General features: G+C 43.4%; 2 protein-coding genes across 2 annotated transcripts in view; one reads left to right on the top strand and one right to left on the bottom strand.

Moving 5' to 3' along the window:
* Positions 1 to 16,646, bottom strand: part of LOC124556569 — a 73,889-nt gene extending 57,243 nt beyond the window's left edge. Inside the window, exon 1 of the mRNA XM_047130524.1 lies at positions 16,399 to 16,646. Within this exon, the coding sequence (XP_046986480.1) occupies positions 16,399 to 16,515 (117 nt within the window). The 5' untranslated portion in view covers positions 16,516 to 16,646. The remainder of the gene's footprint in view (positions 1 to 16,398) is intronic.
* LOC124556568 (endosome/lysosome-associated apoptosis and autophagy regulator family member 2-like) overlaps positions 16,582 to 23,559 on the top strand; it is a 240,393-nt gene continuing 233,415 nt past the window's right edge. The window contains exon 1 of the mRNA XM_047130523.1: positions 16,582 to 16,719. Within this exon, the coding sequence (XP_046986479.1) occupies positions 16,594 to 16,719 (126 nt within the window). The 5' untranslated portion in view covers positions 16,582 to 16,593. The remainder of the gene's footprint in view (positions 16,720 to 23,559) is intronic.

Genomic DNA, 23,559 nt, shown 5'->3' with positions numbered 1-23,559 from the left:
GCAGTTCCACACGCCGTTGCCGATCCTGAGCTACGCCTTCCAGTCACATTAATGTGACCCACTGACAGAAGCCTGAGTAACCGCCTTTTTGCAGGGCGGACTTCCAGGGAGAGAGTCAGTGAGATTCTGGAAAATACTGAGAAGATGCGGAGCCATGCCGACTGCAGTGCCATGGCCAGCTGCTCTAGGTTTATTTTTGATGATCCATGACCCAAACAGCTCGATTGAGCTGGTCCTACAGTTTCCCGATTAGGTTTAAATCTATGGAGTTTGGTGGCCAGGGGAATACGGTAAACTCATCCTGGTGCTCTTCAAACCATTCACATACACTGTGGGTTTTGTGACTCATTGGACTGTCCAACTGGTAGATGCCATGGTGCCAAGGAGAAAACAAACTGCATGTAGGAGCGGACATGGTCTCCAAGGACAGACGCATATTTGTACTAATCCGTTGTGCCCTTCAGAATGACGAGATCACCCAGGCAATGCCACAAAAACATTCCCCAGACCATAGTGCTACCTCCTTCTGCCTAGACGCTTCCGTCGATTATTTCAGAGCCGTACTTTCCATAGGCCATCTGTCCGATGGAGCATAAGACGTGACTCATCTGAAAAGGCCACCTGTCACCTCTCAGTGGACATCCAGTTGTGATGCTGATGAGCAAATTCCAGCCTTCATCGCTGATGAATGGAAGTCAACAAGCGTGCATGAACCAGGCACCTGCTGTGGAGGTCCATATCAGCAACATTTGCTGAACAGTCACTGGGGAAACGCTGTCGATAGCCCCTTGGTTCAGCTGGGCGCTAAGGTGCTCAACAGTTGCACATCTGTTCACCCATACACATCTCCACAGTCGCCGTTCAACCTTGTAATCTATGGTCCATAGTGTATCACAGTTACCATGGCACCAGTTGTGGATAACACCATTTTGCCATGCACAGTATACTTTAACCATGGTGGCATGTAAACTGTTTACAAACTTAGCCAATTTGGTAACGCTTCCACCCTTGGCTCGAAAGCCAATGATAATACACTTTTGGATGTTAGTTAAATCGTCTGTTTCCGCATTACTACAATGACTGTCCTGTATTCCGCATCGCTGACGCTCTTTACATACCCTCCGCTACTAATGCTGCCACTTGTTGGTTGTGAGTTGTAATTTCATGTTGACGTCAAACACAGGTGGTGGTCACATTAATATGACTGGACTGTGTGGATGCACAATACCAATATATTTTTTCACGGACACACGATGCAGACCTGAAGCCTGAAACATGGGCACTGTCTCTTTAATCACGCAGGCACTCGACTTTTCAAAGGTCACTATGCCAAGGGTGTTCTGGGAATATATCTGTTAGATGCGACTTCCACTGTCAGGAATGGACATGTCGAGTAAGCAGATTGCTATTGAGTGACACAGATTGTAACAGAGGATAAACAGGCCACAGGGCAGTGAATCGTCTGACAATCCGGTGCTGGGCACCAACGACTAGTGACCAGCCATATCATCATGAGATACAAAAGCCACAACTCCACACCTGTAGCTCTGCTCACTGAATATCTCAAAGCACAGAAGTAAGCTGGGGGTAGGAACACCATCAATGGCCACTTGAAGTACAAAGAAGGTTCCTTGCACTGATGAGTCGCAGAACACACTAGTACACACTAATAACAGATAAGGAATATATTGCATACCACATGATACAATGCATTCCGCTTTCCAGTGGCTCAGCATCCATCCCAGTGGTGAAGATTCTTTCAAGTGATGGATGTTTATATGGGATGAGAAGGGAACTCCTTATACATCTGACATTGTCTTTCACTAGTGAATGACACAGCAACCTTCTGTCAGATTACGTGCATCCATTTGTTCAAAAAATGGTTCAAATGGCTCCGAGCACTATGGGACTTAACATCTGAGGTCATCAGTCCCCTAGTACTTAGAACTACTTAAACCTAACTAATCTAAGTACATCACACACATCCATGCCCGAGGCAGGATTAGAACCTGCGACCGTAGCAGCAGCGCGGTTCTGGACTGAAGCGCCTAGAACCGCTCGGCCACTCCGGCCGGCACCCATTTGTTCCCATGTCACATCTTCAGCGTGGCAATGTACTATTGCATCACTCCCAATTTGTGTGAGATTGACTTGGGAACTTTTAACAGGTATGAGGGTGTTTGTATGTCACTTCATTGCCTCTTCCACAGGGTCCACCTCTATCACACTTCAAAGAAGCTCCACCGGTTTCCACGAGCTGTGGCAACTGGCCAGTCAAGGATCAAGATATCCCCTGAATGCTTTTGGTGTCTCACAGACTCCACTCTACAAAGCGTCACTGGCGTGATCAGAGTGATATGCAGATACTGTGTGTAACTAGGCTGGTATTTCTAGGCCGGCCGGTGTGGCCGAGCGGTTCTAGGCGCTTCAGTCTGGAACAGAGCGACCGCTACGGTCGCAGGTTCGAATCCTGCCTCGGGCATGGATGTGTGTGATGTCCTTAGGTTAGTTAGGTTTAAGTAGTTCTAAGTGCTAGGGGACTGATGACCTCAGATGTTGAAATAAATGAAATGTCGTGTGGCTAGGGCCTCCCGTCGGGTAGACCGTTCGCCTGGTGCAGGTCTTTCGATTTGACGCCACTCCGGCGACCTGCGCGTCGATGGGGATGAGATGATGATGATTAGGACAACACAACACCCAGTCCCTGAGCGGAGAAAATCTCCGACCCAGCCGGGAATCGAACCCGGGCCCTTTGGATTGACAGTCTGTCACGCTGACCACTCAGCTACCGGGGCGGACCTCAGATGTTAAGTCCCATAGTGCTCAGAGCCATAGAGCCATTTGAAACATTTTTTTTTTTTTGGTATTTCTAGTTCCATTGTTCAAGAGTTTAATTTCCCCTTACAACCTCCCAGGGCGTCTAGAAGGCGCCATTTCTGTGGAAAGGGAAGATATGTGTAAAACAATGAGTTCCACAGTATCACATATTAATTATTTAGTTATAATAGTTGTAATTACCAGAGTCATAATAAGTTACTATCACTCTTTCAGTCAACATATGAGGGAGAGTAGGAGCTAATGTATCTATTGTATTTGGTCCTGTAGCATGGAGACAAATAGTCTCTGATGATACGTTCCTATTCAAATAATATGCTCACCAGATAAAATATTAATCATGCCCAGGACATACGACGCTAATACTGTGTAACACCGCCTCTAGCCAACCGCAATTAATGATAACGCTTACAATTATGAGGTAAGTGACTAACTAATGTGGTAAGAAGCCCAGTGCTATATTAGTTGTAGTACTGGAACGTTATCTGGACTATTAGTGGGAGAAAATGCAACGAGTCTGTTATGAGACACACAAATAGTGTAAGTTACAAATATCTTGCCACTGAGCATTGTGATCATATTAATTATTTAGTTACAATTATTGAAATTACCGAAATCATAGAATATTACTATCACTCTTTCAGTCAACATATGAGGGAGAACAGGAGCTTACGTTTTTATTGTATTTGGTCCAGTAGCATGGAGTGATGGGTTCCTATTCAGATAAGCGCACCGGAAAAAAAATTAACCTGTTATTTGGCTGGTGCTTGTTCTTTCAGACGTGTCCAAAAAGGGTAGTCACTACACAGTTATGATTCCGCAGGCATACGTATACATGACAGAGAAAATCGACGTCAGCCACAAGAGGGCACTGAAATAAGTCAGTGGTGGCAAGTGAAAATTTGTGCGGATCAGAAGTAGAACCCGAATTTCCCGCTTTACGTGAGCAGTTGCCGTAGCTGCTGAGGCTATTTGCTCAATATTCCCGCCCAGTCTAAAGTCTCAACGTGTCGAAAGAACAGACACCACATATATAATGGTAATACATACATCTTGACGGCATTTCATAGTATCTTTAGTGTGGGTGCATCTGAGGTCCGACGTCCTGTGGGAATCATCTTAAATGCTGCGAGCAGTGAGGAAGCCGGACAGGGGGGCGCTACGGAAGTAGTGTGTGACAAGCTGGGAATTTGGGTTCAGACAGCTGAAGCGGTTAAGGCGACTGCTCGTGTAAAGTGGGGAATCATGGTTCGAGCCCCCATTTGGCACAAATTTTCACTTCTTGTCATTAAATTATTTCAATACCCTCATGCGGCTGATGTCAGTATTTCTCTTTCAGCGAAAAATTAATCATCCCTTGGACACACGACGTCAATACTGTGAAACAGAGCCCACAAGTTTCTTCAGGTATTTTGTATGCAGCTGAAACTGCTCATTGACGATTAGATCCCACAAAGCTACCAGATTACAGGGCTGTTGATTTATGTGTTTTACCTGCCGTTACAAACAGTCCTAGACATTTACTATGGGATTAAAATCGTGTGATTTAGCGGGCTACTCGAGGTGTTCGTCAAACCAGGAATGTTTGCGTGCAAGCTCTACGAACAAAGCTGTTGTTGTCTTGGAAGGCGAAAGTGTGAGCAGCATACTCATCACGAACATGTAGAAGGATGGGCAACACTTGGTCACAGAGAATGTTGAAATAAACTTCCTGGTTCATGTTTGTGGCAACCTGAATGAGTTGGCCCAAGTCATGGTATGAAGAACACAACGGAACTACCTCTCACCTGAACTACACCTTCCACACACTGCAGGTGAAAAGCCTAATTGGGCCATCTGTGCACTCGACGCCTTACATTATTTAAAAACAGGCTAAATCGCGACTTGTCAGACCACACTGCAGACCTCCACCCCGTAACTGTTTAGCTTCTGTATTGTTTGGTCCACTGAAGACGCGCAGCTTTATGTACTACTGTGAGCAACGACCTTATGTGAGGTACCCAGCTCCAAATGTCATTGCACGCAGTTCCCTTCACAGTGTTCGATTGGAAACTGGTGGACCTGCATTCTCTGACAGCAGTAACTCCTATCGGGTTTTAAACCAATAGTCACTGAGAAGGCATGAAACTCGTCACTGCTCTCTGTAGGTCAGACTACTCTTATGCAATGTTACATGGCTGCGAGTGGTACGCCATTCCTCGGAAACTACGTAGATTACACATTGACAGACCAGCAAATCAGGCAGCTTCATTCACGATGTGGTCATGGGCACATCCAAACACTATGGTTCCTCTCTGATCTTCTATCACGTCTCCTCGTTGACCTATCTTACTGAACGGATTCCATACAACTGACAGGCACACGCCATGACGTCGTTAGCGGTGAGGGCCACATGGCTCCTGGTACCAGTTCTGCACTAACTACAGCGCTCCAAAGCAATCAGAATGCTCTTTTTAGGGATGACTAATATTTTTTCCTGTGAGCTTTGTTTCCTTGGCGTTCTTTATAAGCCGTAGGAGCTCGAAACAGGAATTCAGAACCAACGTCTTTTACTGGACCAACACCCTAGAGACGAAGGATATGGCACAGAACGATATGGCCGCTGTGGCAACTCTGCTGTGTCGGCCAGCTAGGAGCGACAAAATTTCTTCAAATTATGTTCTCCATCCATGTACGTTGTCGGCAGCTTCATGTCCTGTCTTACATAATATTTACACTACTGGCCATTAAAATTGCTACACCACGAAAATGACGTGCTACAGACGCGAAATTTAACCAACAGGAAGAAGATGCTGTGATATGCAAATGATTAGCTTTTCAGAGTATTCACACAAGGCGGCGACACTTACAACGTGCTGGCATGAGGAAAGTTTCCAACCGATTTCTCATACACAAACAGCAGTTGGCCGGCGTTGCCTGGTGAAACGTTGTTGTGATGCCTCGTGAAAGGAGGAGAAATGCGTACCATCACGTTTCCGACTTTGATAAAGGTAGGATTGTAACCTATCGCGATTGCGGTTTATTCGTATCGCGACATTGCTGCTCGTGCTGGATCCCAACGGCCTCGTATCACTAGCAGTCGAGATGACAGGCATCTTATCAGCATGGCTGTAACGGATCGTGCAGCCACGACTCGATCCCTGAGTCAACAGATGGGGACGTTTGCAAGACAACAAACATCTGCACTAACAGTTCGACGACGTTTGCAGCAGCATGGACTATCAGCTCGGAGACCATGACTGCAGTTACCCTTGACGCTGCATCACAGACAGGAGCCCCTGCGCTGGTGTACTCAACGACGAACGTGGGTGCACGAATGACAAAACGTCGTTTTTTCGGATGAATCCAGGTTCTGTTTACAGCATCGTCATGGTCGCATCCGTGTTTGGAGGCATCGCGGTGAAGGCGCATTGGAAGCGTGTGTTCGTCATCGCCATACTGGCATATCACCCGGCGTGATGGTATGGGGTGCCATTGGTTACACGTCTTGGTCACCTCTTGTTCGTATTGACGGCACTTTGAACATTGGATGTTACATTTCAGATGTGTTACGACCCGTGGCTGCACCCTTCATTCGATCCCTGTGAAACCCTACATTTCAGCAGGATAATGCACGACTGCATGTTGGAGGTCCTGTACGGGCCTTTCTGGATACAGAAAATGTTCGACTGTTGCCCTGACCAGCACATTCTCCAGATCTCTCACCAATTGAAAACGTCTGGTCAATGAGCATATGGCTCGTCACAATACGCCAGTCACTACTCTTGATGAACTGTGGTATCGTGCTGAAGCAGTTGTACCTGTACACGCCATCCAAGCTCTGTTTGATTCAATGCCCAGGCCTATCAAGGCCGTTATTACGGCCAGAGGTGGTTGTTCTGGGTACTGATTTCTCAGGATCTATGCACCCAAACTGCGTGAAAATGTAATCACACGTCAGTTCTTGTATAATATATTTGTCCAATGAATACCCGTTTATCATCTGCATTTCTTCTTGGTGTAGCAATTTTAATGGCCAGTAGTGTATCTGTAGAGCTCTGGGCTCAACCTATGATGCAGTCCCTACCAGGAAAAAATACATCTACTTTTTTACGAGGCCCGCACTACAGTATTAAAAGGAAAAACATTTATTTTTTGTGGTTCGGGCCCCTAGGCTGCTGGACGTACTGTCATGTACTGTCATAGGGGAGAGGTGGGAACACATAATTCAATCAGGAACATTATCGAACATGATCGTTTTGGTGGTCCAGGTGTCATATCGTGGGGAGGCATAATGTTGTATGGTCGTACTGACCTCCCAATCTGACTTCATGGATGACAACGGGAGACAGCAGGTGGGGCAGCTCTTGGAATGAGAGCATATTTGGCGAGTGGGCTAGCCTACCCGTTCCTCCGACTTAAATACCATCGAGCACTTGTGGGATGCATTGGGAAGATGTGCTGCAGCACGTCCGCATGCACCAACGACCATCCGGCAGTTGTCAAGGGCACTGGTGAAGGATTGGAACGCCCTGCCACAAGAACTTGTTACCAGTATGGGAGCACGTTGCTGATCATGCATTGCTGTCCTTGGTGACCACGCTCTCTGTTAAGAACCATGTTCCGTCTTTGTAATGTCGAGGGAACCATCATAAATCGCGGTGACTTCAGCATAATTATTGCCTTTGGATGAAAGCGTCATTTCAGTTCGTCTCGTTGCGTATTTCTTTCAGTTACCTTTTGTACTGTACCGTAGCAGTTCTTTTTATGTTCAAAATGGTTCAAATGGCTCTGAGCACTATGGGACTTAACATCTAGGGTCATCAGTCCCCTAGAACTTAGAACTACTTAAACCTAGCTAACCTAAGGACATCGCACAACACCCAATCATCAAGAGGCAGAGAAATTTTTTTATGTACAATCTAGATTTCATCGAACTGCGTTACATGGCAGTGACACATCAGGTGAGAGTTACGTGTGTCTTTAAGTTTTGCACAGCACTGTATAGCGCTGTCTCTCCTTAACGGTTTTGCGAGTAAGCTGTTTATAGAAACAGATGAACTTGGCAATATTTGTAGGATATCAGGAAAAGCTAGAAAATGGACGTCTCGAATTACATTTTACGCTATTTATGATGGCATGTCTACATATGCCTTTTCAAATAAACCAAAATCTATTATAAGTTTGAAAACAAATTTTCTGGTCACAATGCATGGGTGTAGGAGACTTTTATTAATTTTGACAATTAACGTGTTATTGTTATGCTGTTCCTCATTTATGTAGTTAAATCTTGAAAACTATTGAGGCAAAACTAGTTGGCGAATGGTGGAGGGTTATTGTTGATGTTGATGTAATCTTCAGTCCGAAGATAGTCTTGATGCAGCTTTCCACGCCAGTCTATCTTGTGCAAGCCTCTTCATTTCCTAGTAACTACTGTAATCTACGTCCATTTGAATCTGCATACTGTATTTACCCCTTGGTCTCTCTCTTCAGTTTTTATCGCCCGCCCCCTCTCCCCTCTCTCACTTTAGTCCAATGCCAAACTGACAATTCCTTGATGCTTCGGAAAGTGTCCTATCAACTAATCTCTTCTTTTGGTCAAGTTGTGCCATACGTTTCTTTTCTCACCAATTCGATTCCGTACCTCCTCATTAGTTATGCTATCCACCCATTTAATTTTCAGCGTTCTTCTATAGCACTCCCTTTATTTTCTGAGCTGTTTATCATCCATGTTTCGCTTCCGTACAAGGCTGAACTCCAGAAGTGCTTTTGTTGCTATTGCCAGTCTGCATTTTACGTATTACCTACTTCGGCCACCGTCAATTATTTTGCTGCCCAAACAGAAAACCTCATCGACTGCTTTTACTGTCTCCTTTCCTAAGCTAATTCTCTCGGCATCGCCTGATTTAAATCGACTCTATTCCATTACCCTTCTTTTACTTACGTTTACTTTCATCTTATAACCTCCATTCAAGGTATTATCCATTCATTCAGATTCTCTTCCAAGTCCTTTGCTGTCTTTGACAGAATTACAGCGTCTTTCGCAAACCTCGTAGTTTCTATTTCACCTCCACCTTTTCCAAATTTTTCTTTTGTTTCATTTACTGCTTACTTAATGTACAGACTTCATAACATCGGGGAGAGGCTACAGCCCTGTCTCGCTTTCTTCTCGGCCTCTGCCTCCCTCTTCCGTGCTTTCACTCTTATAACTCCAGTCAAGTTTCTATACAGGCAGTAAATAACCTTTTGCTCTCTGTATTTTATCACTGTTATCTTCAGAATTTCAGAAAGTATATTCCTGTCAGAGTTGTCAAAATCTTCCATTAAGTCTACAAATGTTATAAATGTAGTTTTACCTTTCTTTGAGCCATCTTCTACGATAAAGCTTGGGGCAGTACTGCCTCGCTTGTTCCTACATTTCTCTGAAACACAAACTGACATTCTGTGGGAGCAGCTTCTAGCAGTTATCCCATTCTTCTGTAAATAATTCGTGTTAGTATTTTGGAACCACGACTTATTAAACTGATTGTTCTATAATATTCACAGCTGCCAGCACCTGCTTTGTTTGGAATAGATGGGGTATAGGGGTCAAAGTAGCTATAGCCGGATCTGCTTGACCAAAGCCTGACGTTTTTTGCAGAATGAATCTTTCACTCTCTCTGCAGCTAGCTGCCTCGTTTCCCTTAATAAACAGAAGGAAAAGCAGTCTCTCCCTTTGCAAAATGACTGTAAAACCAGTAATGTTTTGTGCATCCTCATGTAGGCTTACTCTGCTTCTACATACATTAACAAATGCCTAATTGTCCAAAACACGACACTACGAATAATATTAAATACTTCATGGCTGCTAGAAATTGAGCACCCACATTGACAAACATTAAAATCGTTTCAGAAGAGATTTTCTCTATATCTCTATAAAGCAAACCTTCCGACACTGCCGATTTCGATATTCTGCTTGCTAAACACAAAAGTCAATTTTTAAAGTGCTATGCAATTGTTCCATTCATATCTTACATGCCACCACCTATATGTAATGATTGGAAATGAAAGGTCGCAAAGGAGGGATGTAGTATCAGGGACAACACAACAATCGGTACTGGACCCATTACTTTCCCCATTACATGTTAATGATGTGTCAACTAATCCTTCGCGATGCAAATATCACCTATACGCCGACGACATTTAGTTGTATCTAAGTGTTAGTCCATAGACTCGTACACAGTCACCCAGCATGTAAATGTGATTTACTTACCTTATCTGAATGGGCGCAGAACACAGATTTGAAATTTAACCTATCTAAAATGGAAGCAATCTAAGTCGTTCACAAAGACTTATTATCATGCAGTTCAGAGAATCTCTTCCACCCTTAATCCTAAACGGCATCGAAATAACCTTTTCCTCTTCTGCAGAGAACTTGGGATTAATTCTGGACCATCACTTGAGCTAGACTTAAAACACAGCTGCAGTCTGTAAGAAGGTGACAGCGTCACTTCATTCACTATAGAATATGAAAAAGTATCTCCTTTCGAGCTTAAAAAGAAACCCTTTGTTTTAGTCATCAAGCTTCTGACTGGTTTAATGCGGACCGCCACGAATTCCTCTCCTGTGCCAACCTCTTCATCTCAGAGTAGCACTTGCAACCTACGTCCTCTGTTATCTGCTGGATGTATTCCAATCTCTGTCTTCCTCTACAGTTTTGCTGCCCTCTACTGCCCCCTGTAGTACCATGGAAGTCATTCCCTGACGTCTTAACAGATGTCCTAGCATCCTGTCCCTTCTCCTTGTGTTTTCCACATATTCCTTTCCTCTCCGATTCTGCGCAGAACCTCCCCATCCCATACTCGTCTTAAGGTAAGAAGCTCGTAGAGTCACTAACACTCCCCATTCTTGACTGTGGTGATGCTGATATTACTCTGCAAGAGAGGCGCTCTGCATCGCGGTGTAGCTTGCTCGCCAGGTTTCGAGGGGGTGCGTTTCTGGATGAGGTATCGAATATATTGCTTGCCCCTACTTATACCTCCCGAGGAGATCACGAATGTAAAATTAGAGAGATTAGAGCGCGCACGGAGGCTTTCAGACAGTCGTTCTTCCCCCGAACCATACGCGACTGGAACAGGAAAGGGAGGTAATGACAGTGGCACGTAAAGTGCCCTCCGCCACACACCGTTCGGTGGCTTGCGGAGTATCAATGTAGATGTAGATGTAGATGTAGATGATTGTCACATAAGCAGTGACATAAAGGTAGAAAATTAATGTTTTTGACTCCAGAAAGCTCTAAGCAACAGAAACTGCAGATCATTTTGCCATTTTCAGTGCGAAATTGCTGGCTTATTCATGTGTGGGGTAATAATAGACGGCTGTTTGCCTGGGTTGTCTGCTAGTGTAGTGAAAGGTGTTTGCTACTGCAAGGGAGGTCTGGTTTGTTTTCGGTTCTAATGTCGATGGAGGCAGATAGACGATCAGTAAAGCAATTGTAAGAAATTGTCGTGCCCCCCCCCCCCCCCCTCCCAATACGTTTTATTGCTACCTTTATTATGTACCGGCGCCCTGTGGATGTAAATATGAAAATCTTGTAGAATTTCATACTTGTTACTGCCTACTTTTTCCTCTTCTGTCAATAAATGAATTGACTTAACTGTGGCAATGAATGATTTTTAACTGAATTTCGTTATGAATCTTCACGCATTCCTAAATTTGCAAACTTTCATGGTAGGTCAGCAACAGAAATCCAGCATGACTGGTCTGAACGTTGACACAGACTGTTTTGCGGCCGAATGCGCATAATATTTTGCTAATTCGTAACCATCTGGGGTACTTTGTCGTACTAAAACAGTAATGTTATCTCGATAAGCTGAAATTCATTTTTATTAGTACAGTTCATACTAATTAGCGTTTCTTCTTTCATTTATATCTCACATTTACGTGTTTGTTTAACACACTAATCAGCGTTAATGTAGTCTTACACATTATTGCTAACAGTCTGACAAAGTTAAGATAGTTTTTCAGTTTCACGCCTGTGCATAGTATGTTGGTAGCACTTCGTCGCCTTGCCTATTATGCTGTGTAGCAGACTTTAAAGCTGTGCGGATCAGCATAACGAAAAGGCGAGGGGTTTCGCTCGTTTTGTCCACGCCTGTACCTATGCTGATTGCTGTTCATAGGCGACAAAGCCTGGTACTTGCACGCCAGTGCAACAACTGGACGACCACTGACTGGCGACAAGTGGTCTTTCCAGATGAATCTCGTTTTGTGCTCCACCGGACAGATAGCCATTGGCGTGCATGTGAAACGTCTGAAAGCAAACACCCTGCAACCAGCAGTGAGCATTATCTTCTTGGGAATGTTTTCATGGCATTCGCTGGGTGATATTGTCATTCTGGAAGACACAATGTATCAACTTGAGTGTGCATCTATCCTTGTCGATCACCTACACCCCCATCCCCCAATTTGCGGTTGGCTTTTCCTCTGCACTATGGCATCTACCAGCAGGACAATGCAACATATCACACAGCTCGCAGTGCAAGTGCGTGATTCGATGATGAGTTTATCGTACTCCCTTGGCTATCAAATCGCCGGGTTTAAACCCAGTCGAGAATCCGTGGGGACACCTCGTTCGGGCTGTTCGCGCCGTGGATGCTCAACCGAGACTCAGTCGAGAAATGTAGTGCAGCTGGCTACGGCACTGGAGTCTGCACGCATCCACATCCTTATCGATATCTTCCAGAATCTCACTGACTCTCTTCCTGCACGTCTCGCGCTCCAAACGGTAGTGATTCAGGCTTGTGACAGGCGGTCACAAAAATGTGACTGGACAGTGTGATTATTCTCATGAGATCATGTTGGTTTGTTAACTTAGACCTCTGGCTACTTTGCAGTGTGTCACACAACTTATAGTCCAAAAAGCAATATACGCTACTGGCCATTAAAATTGCTACACCACGAAAATGACGTGCTACATGCAGTTGACCGGCGTTGCCTCGTGAAACGTTGTTGTGATGCCTCGTGTAAGGAGGAGAAATGCGTACCATCACGTTTCCGACTACGATAAAGGTCGGATTGTAGCCTATCGTGATTGCGGTTTATCGTATCGCGACATTGCTGCCCGCGTGGATCGAGATCCAATGACTATTAGCAGAATTTGGAATCGGTGGGTTCAGGAGGGTAATACGGAACGCCGTGCTGGATCCCAACGGCCTCGTATCACTAGCAGTCAAGATGACAGGCATCTTATCCGCATGGCTGTAACGGATCGTGCAGCCACGTCTCGATCCCTGAGTCATCAGATGGGGACGTTCGCAAGACAACAACCATCTGCACGAACAGTTCGACGACGTTTGCAGCAGCATGGACTATCAGCTCGGAGACCATGGCTGCGGTTACCCTTGACGCTGCATCACAGACAGGAGCGCCTGCGATCGTGTACTCAACGACGAACATGGCTGCACGAATGGCAAAAAGTCATTTTTTCGGATGAATCCAGGTTCTGTTTACAGCATCGTCATGGTCGCATCCGTGTTTGGCGACATCGCGGTGAAGGCGCATTGGAAGCGTGTGTTCGTCATCGCCATACTGGCGTATCACGTATGTGGTGCCATTGGTTACACGTCTCGGTTACCTCTTGTTCGCATTGACGGCACTTTGAACAGTGGACGTTACATTTCAGATGTGTTACGACCCGTGGCTCTACTCTTCTTTCGATCCCTGCGAAACCCTACATTTCAGCAGGATAATGCACGACCACATGTAGCAGGTCCTGTACGGGCCTTTCTGGATACAGAAAATGTTCGACTGCTGCTCTCCAGATCTCTCACCAACTGAAAATCTGGTCTATGGTGGCCGAGCAACTGGCTCGTCGCAAAACGCCAGTCACTACTCTTGATGAACTGTGGTATCGTGTTGAAGCTGCATGGGCAGCTGTACCTGTACACGCTATCCAAGCTCTGTTTGACTCAATGCCTAGGCGTATCAAGGCCGTTATTACAGCCAGAGGTGGTGGTTCTGGGCACTGATTTCTCAGGATGTATGCATCCAAATTGCGTGAAAATGTAATCACATGTCAGTTGTAGTATAATATATTTGTCCAATGAATACCCGTTTATCTGCATTTCTTCTTGGTGTAGCAATTTTAAAGGCCCATAGAGTATAAAGAAAGTAAATGTTGTCAATCTTCTGTTCTAGCTCTGTTTGGACGCATAATTATGCTGTCAAACGCGCCACAACATTGTGAGTCAAAGCCGACGTCCAGTATCACTAAAATTTAACCCATTGAGCTCAAAACTACATAACTTGCGGAGAATAATGTAGCATGAAGACTAAGAGTTTCGAAAAGGATAAAGTATTTTATAAAATTACACGATTTAACACAAGATATTTTTCAGTGACGTGCCTGTGACCTTTCCCACGTGGGTACGCTAGCGGCTTGACACTGGGACTGTAGAAAACATTCCATCTAGGAAGAGCTGCTCATTCACAGGCACCATACCTACTACCACCGATTCGTGAGTGCACAGGCTGATTCGGCAAACAGCAAGATGTTCAGTGAAGAACGCAGAAAGGGAAAGACCCCCACAAGGAAAATAATAGCAGAAACATTGACACTCCTGGATGGAAGCGGAAGCAACTGAAAGAAATACAATTTCCTCCATATCTACTTCTCATAGCCATAACCTCCAGATTCGTGTTCACAACTGTAGTGCTAAGTGAAATACTGACAAGAGCAAGTGCACACTTCGATTTTATATCATGTAAATTGTGACGTTGTCAGACGTACGATAAGTTGTTCTTAAATGAGCTGCATGACTCGTAGACATATAAAAATTTTTTGACGAATGCTTTTCAAATGATATATCTGTTTGAACTACATTATTTTGCAGATTATGCTAATGCGGTGTATTAAGCACTAATGTAATCAAATTATTATTATCGTATTAAGGCACTGAATATATTGCATTGCTACTATTATTAAAATTTAAGGCGTATGTGGAACGTTGAAAGTGCGAGTGACGATAAATTATATTGGTGGGAGAGGGTGAGAGAAAGTAACAAAATATGTCATAACCTGTCTCTCCCCCCCCCCCCCCCTCGGAACCCAACCCTGATTTCTTGCTTGGAGCGTAAATGCAGTGGAATAGAAAATGCTTCTAACTTGGTTTATATAGCCAGAGGCATCGCCGTATGGCAGCTAAAGATGGGGAGAGATTTGTAATAGAGGTTGTAGCCGAATGTTCAGCGCGGACTAAGTGCTTGCGCACGGCAGACTTCCGGGTTGCGCCACGTGAGTGCCATCGCAGTTGCTGGAATTGTGTCACGGCGTCCGAAAACGCCGAAAATGTGTGTGTGGCAATTAGCGCTGTTAACAATGCGACAACGTTTGACAGGAATAGAATCGTGGTACATAATGAATCGAAAAATGTTACCACCACACAAGAAGAATTAGTTCTCCTCACAGCGTAATTTACGAATTTCATGTTAGGCATGGTGGCTACTCTTAGCACAATCGAGACAGCGAAATGAATGGAAATTTCATAATAAAGTCTTTCTGCAGCCTTTTTGGCGATGGTAGTGAATTTTAATCGCCAAAGTAGCTTTTGAAACATGTCACTTTTAAGGTTTCAGTTATGTAAATAACATGCGGAAGACCGTTGGAAATGAAAAGCGCAAAATGTTATACGGTATGAAATTTTTATTGAACCGGTTTTTGGCTTACAGGGGCATCATCAGACTAATAGTCTTGAAAGCCAGTTAACTAAGTAAATTAATACTACAGTACACCCACAATTATGTGATTTTCACTTATAATAATGACATTTTCTAGCAAGCAGCGGCGGAAGGATCTAGTAACATATGGAAGATACATTAGTGCTATACCAATGTGCAACAGAAAAATTCACAGATACACGTGTCTGTCGCGTTGTTATTACAATAAAGAGCCTTCGATAGCCAATTGAAGCCCTGTAGATCACTTTGTGCTTCGAATTGTACGTAGGTGGATAATAAACACGCTTTTGAAAAGGCACTAGACGGATTTTATTATTAAGGTTTCGATTCAGGTAAGTTTTCTTGCGAATTAATCAGTGTGATGAAAGGGACCTCTGGAAAGACAGTATTCCTCGTAGTACTGAGGAATCAATGTCTGGACTAGAACGAAGCAGAAGAATTTGGAGTTTTGCTCAGGAAAGCTGAAATCTTTATTATTGTTATTGATCCTTTTGTGTTTTTCTCAGAAGTTACAAAGACCGCTACGGTACGAATCCTCAATACAAAAATATATGAGAACTGTTTCGAAGAGGGAGAGTCTACACTACGAGAGAAACGAAATATTTCTCTGCTGTTGGATGGCAGCATGGTATTAGAAAAATTGAGGTGGTCGGGAATTGCAGATCGATTCAGAACGACAGTAAGAGCAAGGCATCCTAAGAGTTCCGGGCATACTAGATATTGTCATGCTTTTAACAGTGTGGCCTGACAAATATGACAGCAAGTAAATAGCCGGCTAGTGCAGGAGCAATGAATGGTGATAGTGACGTTCTGCGGCACGGAATTGAGTATCGGGCGTGCAGTTTCACGTATTGAGAAGTTACCCACCTTGGTGACAGTTGCGTTCCTAAGCACGCCTTCTTCCTGGATGAGTGGCACCGTACCGCGGAAGCGAGCTCTCCTGGGCATTGCTACGAAGCCGTGCTTTAATAAGTTGCGTCGCATGCACGGCGGCGGTGAACGCTTCTCGCTATCCGCGAGAGTGTCGATCGATTAGCAGGCGCGGGCGCGCAGCGGCGGTCTATGCCAGACGTGCTGCGGTCCGCAAGCATGTCGGTGTTGCGCAGTATTCTGTTCGTCTTCGTTACTTGCTGCATTGTCTTCGCTGTGGGCAGCATATACGAGCAGGATTTGGAGATATGCAAACAGGTGAGTCATCTGCTCTTCGAAATAATAGTGACGCAATTGCTGCGACGGTGAGGTAAAACCTACGCTTTGGCAAAAATCTTTCCACGTCTAATCCTCACTTGTTCGGTCTGGAGTTTTCTCCTGTAGTTATTGAAGCTAGAATTTAATGCGATGTGTATTTCCGTAACTCGGTCCCAGCTTTTATTGAAGCTCAACTTCAAGAAGTTAGAAATGTCAACAAACATATGTGTTAGTGTAATAACCTAAATCTCTATAATTACATTCACTGACACAGTGTATCGAATAAACCACCATGTGTGTAAATTTTTAAATAATTGATTTTTGTAGCCGTAATATCAGTCTACAGATTCTGTAATCATCCTCTGTGTGCTGCCTGTCAACTGTAAATAACAGGAAACGTATAAACTCACATAGAAAGAATGTCAGAATTGTAAGTAATCGTGCCACATCTGCATTAGCTCGACAGCTTTGTTCAGCCAGTTTTCAGTAATTACAGCATACCATATGTTGACTAAAAGCCATTACCATATGCGAATTTAGTAATTCTTTGTGTTTCTATTTAAATTTAAAATACCTCATCATTTTTGTGTAGTTATCCGTGACACGTTAGTGTTTAAACTCGTGTGATAGTCACTATGAACAATGCTTTCTTATTATGGACATGGTTTCAAAAGTAAAAGCCCGTTACATTGTTCGCATGACGGATTCAACAGCCATACTACCCAAATGTTGCCGCTCTACTTACCGGTAAATTTATTCGGAATCAGGAAGAAAGATTAGATTAGATTGGGGTCAGGCACTCACTAGTACTCTACCATGAAGGTTCTGCTTGTTGTTCCAGAGGCTTAATATTTTCGTAGGTACTATATGTACGAATCATGGCTCATCTTATACTATTTCAACTCACAAATCTTTCTGAAATGATTCTCTTTGATTTTATTTTTAGGAAGCCAAAACAAATCTTTTCGCCTCCACTAGTCTCATTAGGCGGAGTTTAAAATCGTGTTTCTGCAACTATACAATGGGGCGTACGTTTGCCTAAAGCTTGTCATTCTGCAGGAGCGTTTATAAAGGCGGCTTTCACATTACAGACGAAACATTTCCAAGCTGGGTATTATATAATGTGGAAACCTCCCTCCATTTGTAGGAGGGGAAAAAATTAGGGAGGTCATCTCCCGATACGGAATTCATCACGACGAGTCCAAGACTTCTAACGCAGTCAGGAGAGAATATTTGTTATGATGGCAATAGTAAAAAACAAGCCCAAATAAAACGGAAATTTATTAACCATGCCGAAACGGGAACCCCACAACCATTCGCCCTGTAACCGAAACCAAAATATCATAAAGCATCGTATTATCCAAAAGAAAATAGATACTGCTACGAACACTCATCTGTGGCTGTTTTCATACAGAAACATATGGCAAGCATGTAAAAAAACTAACTTGGTTAGTAGGTACGAATGACATATTTCTGAACAAGAATTTGCAAAATAGGCCTTTTTGCGTAATAGATAGATTAAAGCACTACATAGGATTAATTATTAGTGGTTAGAAGGAAATCTGGGAACTATAACACGGAGTAGTTGGATAAAGCCTTTTCATTTGAGGAATTTTTAAATAGTACCCTGTCATAATGCCAACATCGTACATTACAGAAGATAATCAGTAATTTCGTTTTACTCTTTCGTGTTAAATTTCAGGCACAGCATATGTATTACACACTGGACGTTTTCTATTAGTTTATATAGGTCGATGACACTGGAAACATTTTTTTAATGATCTGTCAGCAGTAAACAAATAACGTACGGTTGTACAATGCTGTTTCAACAATAAATCAAAGACGCGGTACTTCCAGCCATATTTTTACGTGCGATTTTATTTCGTATTGTGATGTGAACAACTCGCCTTCATAGCTTGCCTAAGTACTTTTCATACACAAAATTTTCACCTCCAACAACTTCCGGTCGGTAGAAGTTATTGATAAACTGGTAAGCTTAGTCACCGCCTTAAAAGAGTTCACTGGTTGCTATGAAGCGCTCTAGGTGGTGTAGAACTGGCATCGGACGGTCGAGTGCCCCTCTATCTCTGACGTTATGTCATTTTAGTAAAGTATGTACTGTCAGACGGCTGTATGGAATCCGCTCGGTAAGATGGATCGACGAGAAGACGAGACGGAATGGCAGAAAGGAGCTATCGTGTTTGGGTGTACCCATGGCCACACCGTGAATAAAGTTACGCCATTTATTGATGTATCAACGAGGTCTGTCCACCATCTGTACAAGGAATGGCGTACCACTCCCAACCATGCAACACTGCGTAAGAACAGTGGTCGTGACAAAATCCTAACTGACAGACACTGGAGACGAGTGTCACATCTTGCCAGTGGCAATCGGTTTCAGACCCGACAGGAATTGCTGCTTCCAGTCCATCTCAATCAGTATCCGACTGAACATAGCGACGGCAACAACCGGGTTGTTATAATTAAAGTGGAGCTACTCACAGAGGTCCGGTGTGGGCTGTAATTATCGTATGGCAGCGAAACTTGGTAGATGTGCTAATGCGTTAACGTGGAACGGATTTACGCTGAAAAAAAAAAATGGTTCCAATTTTGGCCACCAGATGCAAATCTGGTCTGTACAAAATCTCGTACACGTCTCCAGTGCTCATATTGAACAAATTGTGTTAACAGCGGTTCTACATCTACCTCTACATGGTTACTCTGCAATACACACTTAAGTGCCTGGCAGAGGATTCATTGAACCATTTTCATACTACTTCTCTACGATTCCACTCTCGAATGGCGCGTGGGAAAAAGGAACACCTAAATCTTTCCGTTCGAGCTCTGATTTCTCTTATTTTATTATGATGATCATGTCTCCCTACGTAGGTGGGTGTCAACAAAATATTTACGCATTCGGAAGAGAAAGTAGGTGATTGAAATTTCGTAAATAGATCTCGCCGCAAAGAAAACCGCCTTTGTTTCAGTGACTGCCACCACAACTCGTGTATCATATCAGTGACACCCTCCCCCTCCCCCCCCCCCCCCCCCAATGCGGTATAACATGAAACGAGCTGCCCTTCTTTGGACTTTTTCGATGTCCTCCGTCAATCCTACCTGGTAAGGATCCCATACCGAGCAGCAATATTCCAGCAGAGGACGAACAAGTGTAATGTAGGCTGTCTCTTTAGTGGGTTTGTCACACCTTCTAAGTGTTCTGCCAACAAACGCAGTCTTTGTTTCGCCTTCCCCACAATATTATCTATGTGGTCTTTCCAATTTAAGTTGCTCGTAATAGTAATTCCTAGGTATTTAGTCGAATTGACAGCCCTTAGATTTATGCGATTATCGTGTATCCAAAATTTATCGGATTTCTTTTGGTACCCATGTGGATGACCTCGCGCTTTTCTTTGTTTAGTGCCAATTGCCACTTTTTGCACCATACAGAAATTCTCTCTAGATCATTTTGTAATTGGAATTGATCGTCTGATGATTTTACTAGACGGTAAATTACAGCGTCATCTGCAAACAATCTAAGGGGGCTGCTCAGATTATCACCTAGATCATTAATATAAATCAGGAACAGCGGAGGGCCTATAACACTACCTTGCGGAACGCCAGATATCACTTCTGTTCTACTCTATGATTTACCATCTATCACTACGAATTGTGACCTCTCTGAGAGGAAATCACGAATCCAGTCACACAACTGAGACGACACTCCATATGCACGCAATTTGATTAATAGTCGCTTGTGAGGAACGGTATCAAAAGCCCTCCGGAAATCCAGGAACACGGAATCGATCTGAGATCCCCTGTCAACAGCACTCATTACTTCATGGGAATAAAGAGCTAACTGTATTGCACAAGAACGATATTTTCTGAATCCGTGTTGGTTATGTATCAGTAAGTCATCTTCTTCATGGTGATTCATAATGTTCGAGTACAGTATATGCTCCAAAATCCTACTGCAAATTGAGGTCAGTGATATGGGTCTGTAATTCAATGGGGTACTCCTATTTCCTTTCTTGAATATTGGTGTAACCAGTGCTACTCTCCAGTTTTTAGGAACAGACCTTTCGTCAAGTGAGCGGTTGTATATGATTGCTAAGAAAGGCGCTACTGTGTATGCATACTCTGAGAGGAAACTGATTGGAATACCATCTGGACCGGAAGATTTGCCTTTCTTAAGTGATTTGGGTTGTTTCGCAACACCTAAGATATCTACTTTTATGTTACTCATGCTAACAGCTGTTCTGGTTTCGAATTCTGGAATATTTACTTCGTCTTCCTTCGTAAAGGAATTACAGAAAACTGTTTTTAGTAACTCCGCTTTAGTGGCACCATCATCGGTAACATTTCCATCGCTATCGCGCAGTGACGGTATTGACCGTTTTTTTTGCCACTGGTGTACTTTACATACGACCAGAATCTCTTTGGGTTTTCTACCATATTTTGAGATGTGCTAATAATAAAATTGACATTATGGGTTTCTCCCTTGTTTGAAATTTTCTTCCCACGTCTCGTTCCTAATCCATTACATAAGGAAATAGGAATACATAGGAACAGACCAGATGTGGCTTGAATTCAAAGAAATAGTATCGGCAGCAATTGAGAGATTTATACCAAATAAATTAACAAACGACGGAGCTGATTCTCCTTGGTACACAAAACGGGTCAGAATACTGTTACAGAAACAACGAAAAAAAGACATGCTAAATTTAAACAGACCCAAAATCTCCAAGACTGGCGATCTTTTACAGAAGCTCGAAATTTTAGTGCGGACTTCAGTGCGAGATGCTTATAATAGTTTTCGCAACGAAACTTTGTTTCGAAACCTGGCAGAAAATCCATAGAGATTCTGATCGTATGTGAAGTATGCTAGCGGCAAGACACAATCAATGCCTTCTCTCCGCGATAGAGATACTATCGAAGACAGCGCTGCCAAAGCAGAGTTACTAAACACAGCCTTCCGAAATGCCTTCACAAAAAAAGACGAAGTAAATATTCCAGAATTCGAATCAAGAACAGCTGCCAACATGAGTAACGTAGAAGTAGATCTCCTCGGAGTAGTGAAGCAACTTAAACCACTTAATAAAAGCACATCTTCTGGTCCACACTGTATACGAATTAGGCTGATATCAGAGTATGGTGATGCAATAGGCCCATACTTAACAATCATATACAACCGTTCGTTCTACGAAAGATCCGTACCCAAAGACTGGAACGTTGCACAAAAATGGCTCTGAGCACTATGGGACTTAACATCTGTGGTCATCAGTCCCCTAGAACTTAGAACTACTTAAACCTAACCAACCTAAGGACATCACACACATCCATGCCCGAGGCAGGATTCGAACCTGCGACCGTAGCAGTCGCGCGGTTCCGAACGTTGCACAGGTCACACCAATATTCAAGAAAGGTAGTGGAAGTAATCCACTAAATTACAGATGCATATCATTAACGTCGATATGTAGCAGCATTTTGAAACATATATTGTGTTCAAACATTATGATTAACCTCGAAGAAAACTGTCTGTTGACAAACAGTCAACACGGATTCAGAAAACATCTTTCTTGTGAAACACAAATAGCTCTTTACTCGCACGAAGTGTTGAGTGCAATTGGCAAGGGATTTCAAATTGATTCCGTATTTCTAGATTTCGGAAGGCTTTTGACACTGTATCACACAAGCGACTTGTAGTGAAATTGCGTGCTTATGGAATATCGTCTCAGTTATGTGACTGGATTCGTGATTTCCTGTCAGAGATGTGCGTAGTAACTGACGGAAAGTCATCCAATGAAACAGAAATGATTTCTTGCGTTCCCCGAGGTAGTGTTATAGGCCCTTTGTTGTTCCTTATCTGTATAAACGATTAGGGAGACAATCTGAGCAGCTGTTTCAGGTTGTTTGCAGATGACGCTGTCGTTTATCGACTAGTTAAGTCATCAGAAGATCAAAACATATTGCAAAACGATTTAGAAAAGATATCTGTATTCTGCGAAAATTGGCAATTGATCCTACATAACGAAAAATGTGAGATCACCCACACGAGCGCTAAAAGGAACCCGTCAAACTTTGGTTACGCGATAAATCATTCAAATCTAAAGGCCGTAAATTCAACTAAATACCTAGGAATTACAAGTACGAACAACTTAAATTGGAAGGAACATAAAGAAAATGTTGTGGGGAAGACTAACCAAAGACTGCGTTTTATTGGCAGGACGCTTAGAAAATGTAACAGATCTACTAAGGAGACTGCCTACACTACGCTTGTCCGACCTCTTTTAGAATACTGCTCCGCAGTGTGGGATCCTTACCATATAGGATTGACAGAGTACATCCGAAAAGTTCAAAGAAGGGCAGCACGTTTTGTATTATCACGAAATAGGGGAGAGAGTGTCACTGAAATGATACAGGATCTGGGATGTATATCATTAAAACAAAGGCGTCTTTCGTTGCGGAGGAATATTCTCACAAAATTCCAATCACCAACTTTGTCCTCCGAATGCGAAAATGTTTTGTTGACCCCGACCTACATAGGGGGAAACGATCACCATGATAAAATAAAGGAAATCAGAGCTCGTACTGAAAGATACAGGTGTTTGTTCTTTCCGCGCGCTATACGAGATTGGAATAATAGAGAATTGCGAAGGTGGTTCGATGAACCCTCTGTCAGACACTTAAATGTGATTTGCAGAGTATCCATGTAGATATAGATTTATATACATTTTTGTTGCATTCACAGCGCCAGATTTGCACGTGGTGGCCAAAATTGGACTAATTTTTTTCCAGCGTAAATCGGTTCCACATTAAGTCATTAGAATATCTACCAAATTT

The sequence above is a fragment of the Schistocerca americana genome, chromosome X (assembly GCF_021461395.2).
Source record: "Schistocerca americana isolate TAMUIC-IGC-003095 chromosome X, iqSchAmer2.1, whole genome shotgun sequence".
NCBI classification, from domain to species: Eukaryota; Metazoa; Arthropoda; class Insecta; order Orthoptera; family Acrididae; genus Schistocerca; species Schistocerca americana.
The sequence above is the reverse complement of the archived record's forward strand: the minus strand, read 5'-3'. Positions and strand labels throughout refer to the sequence as shown.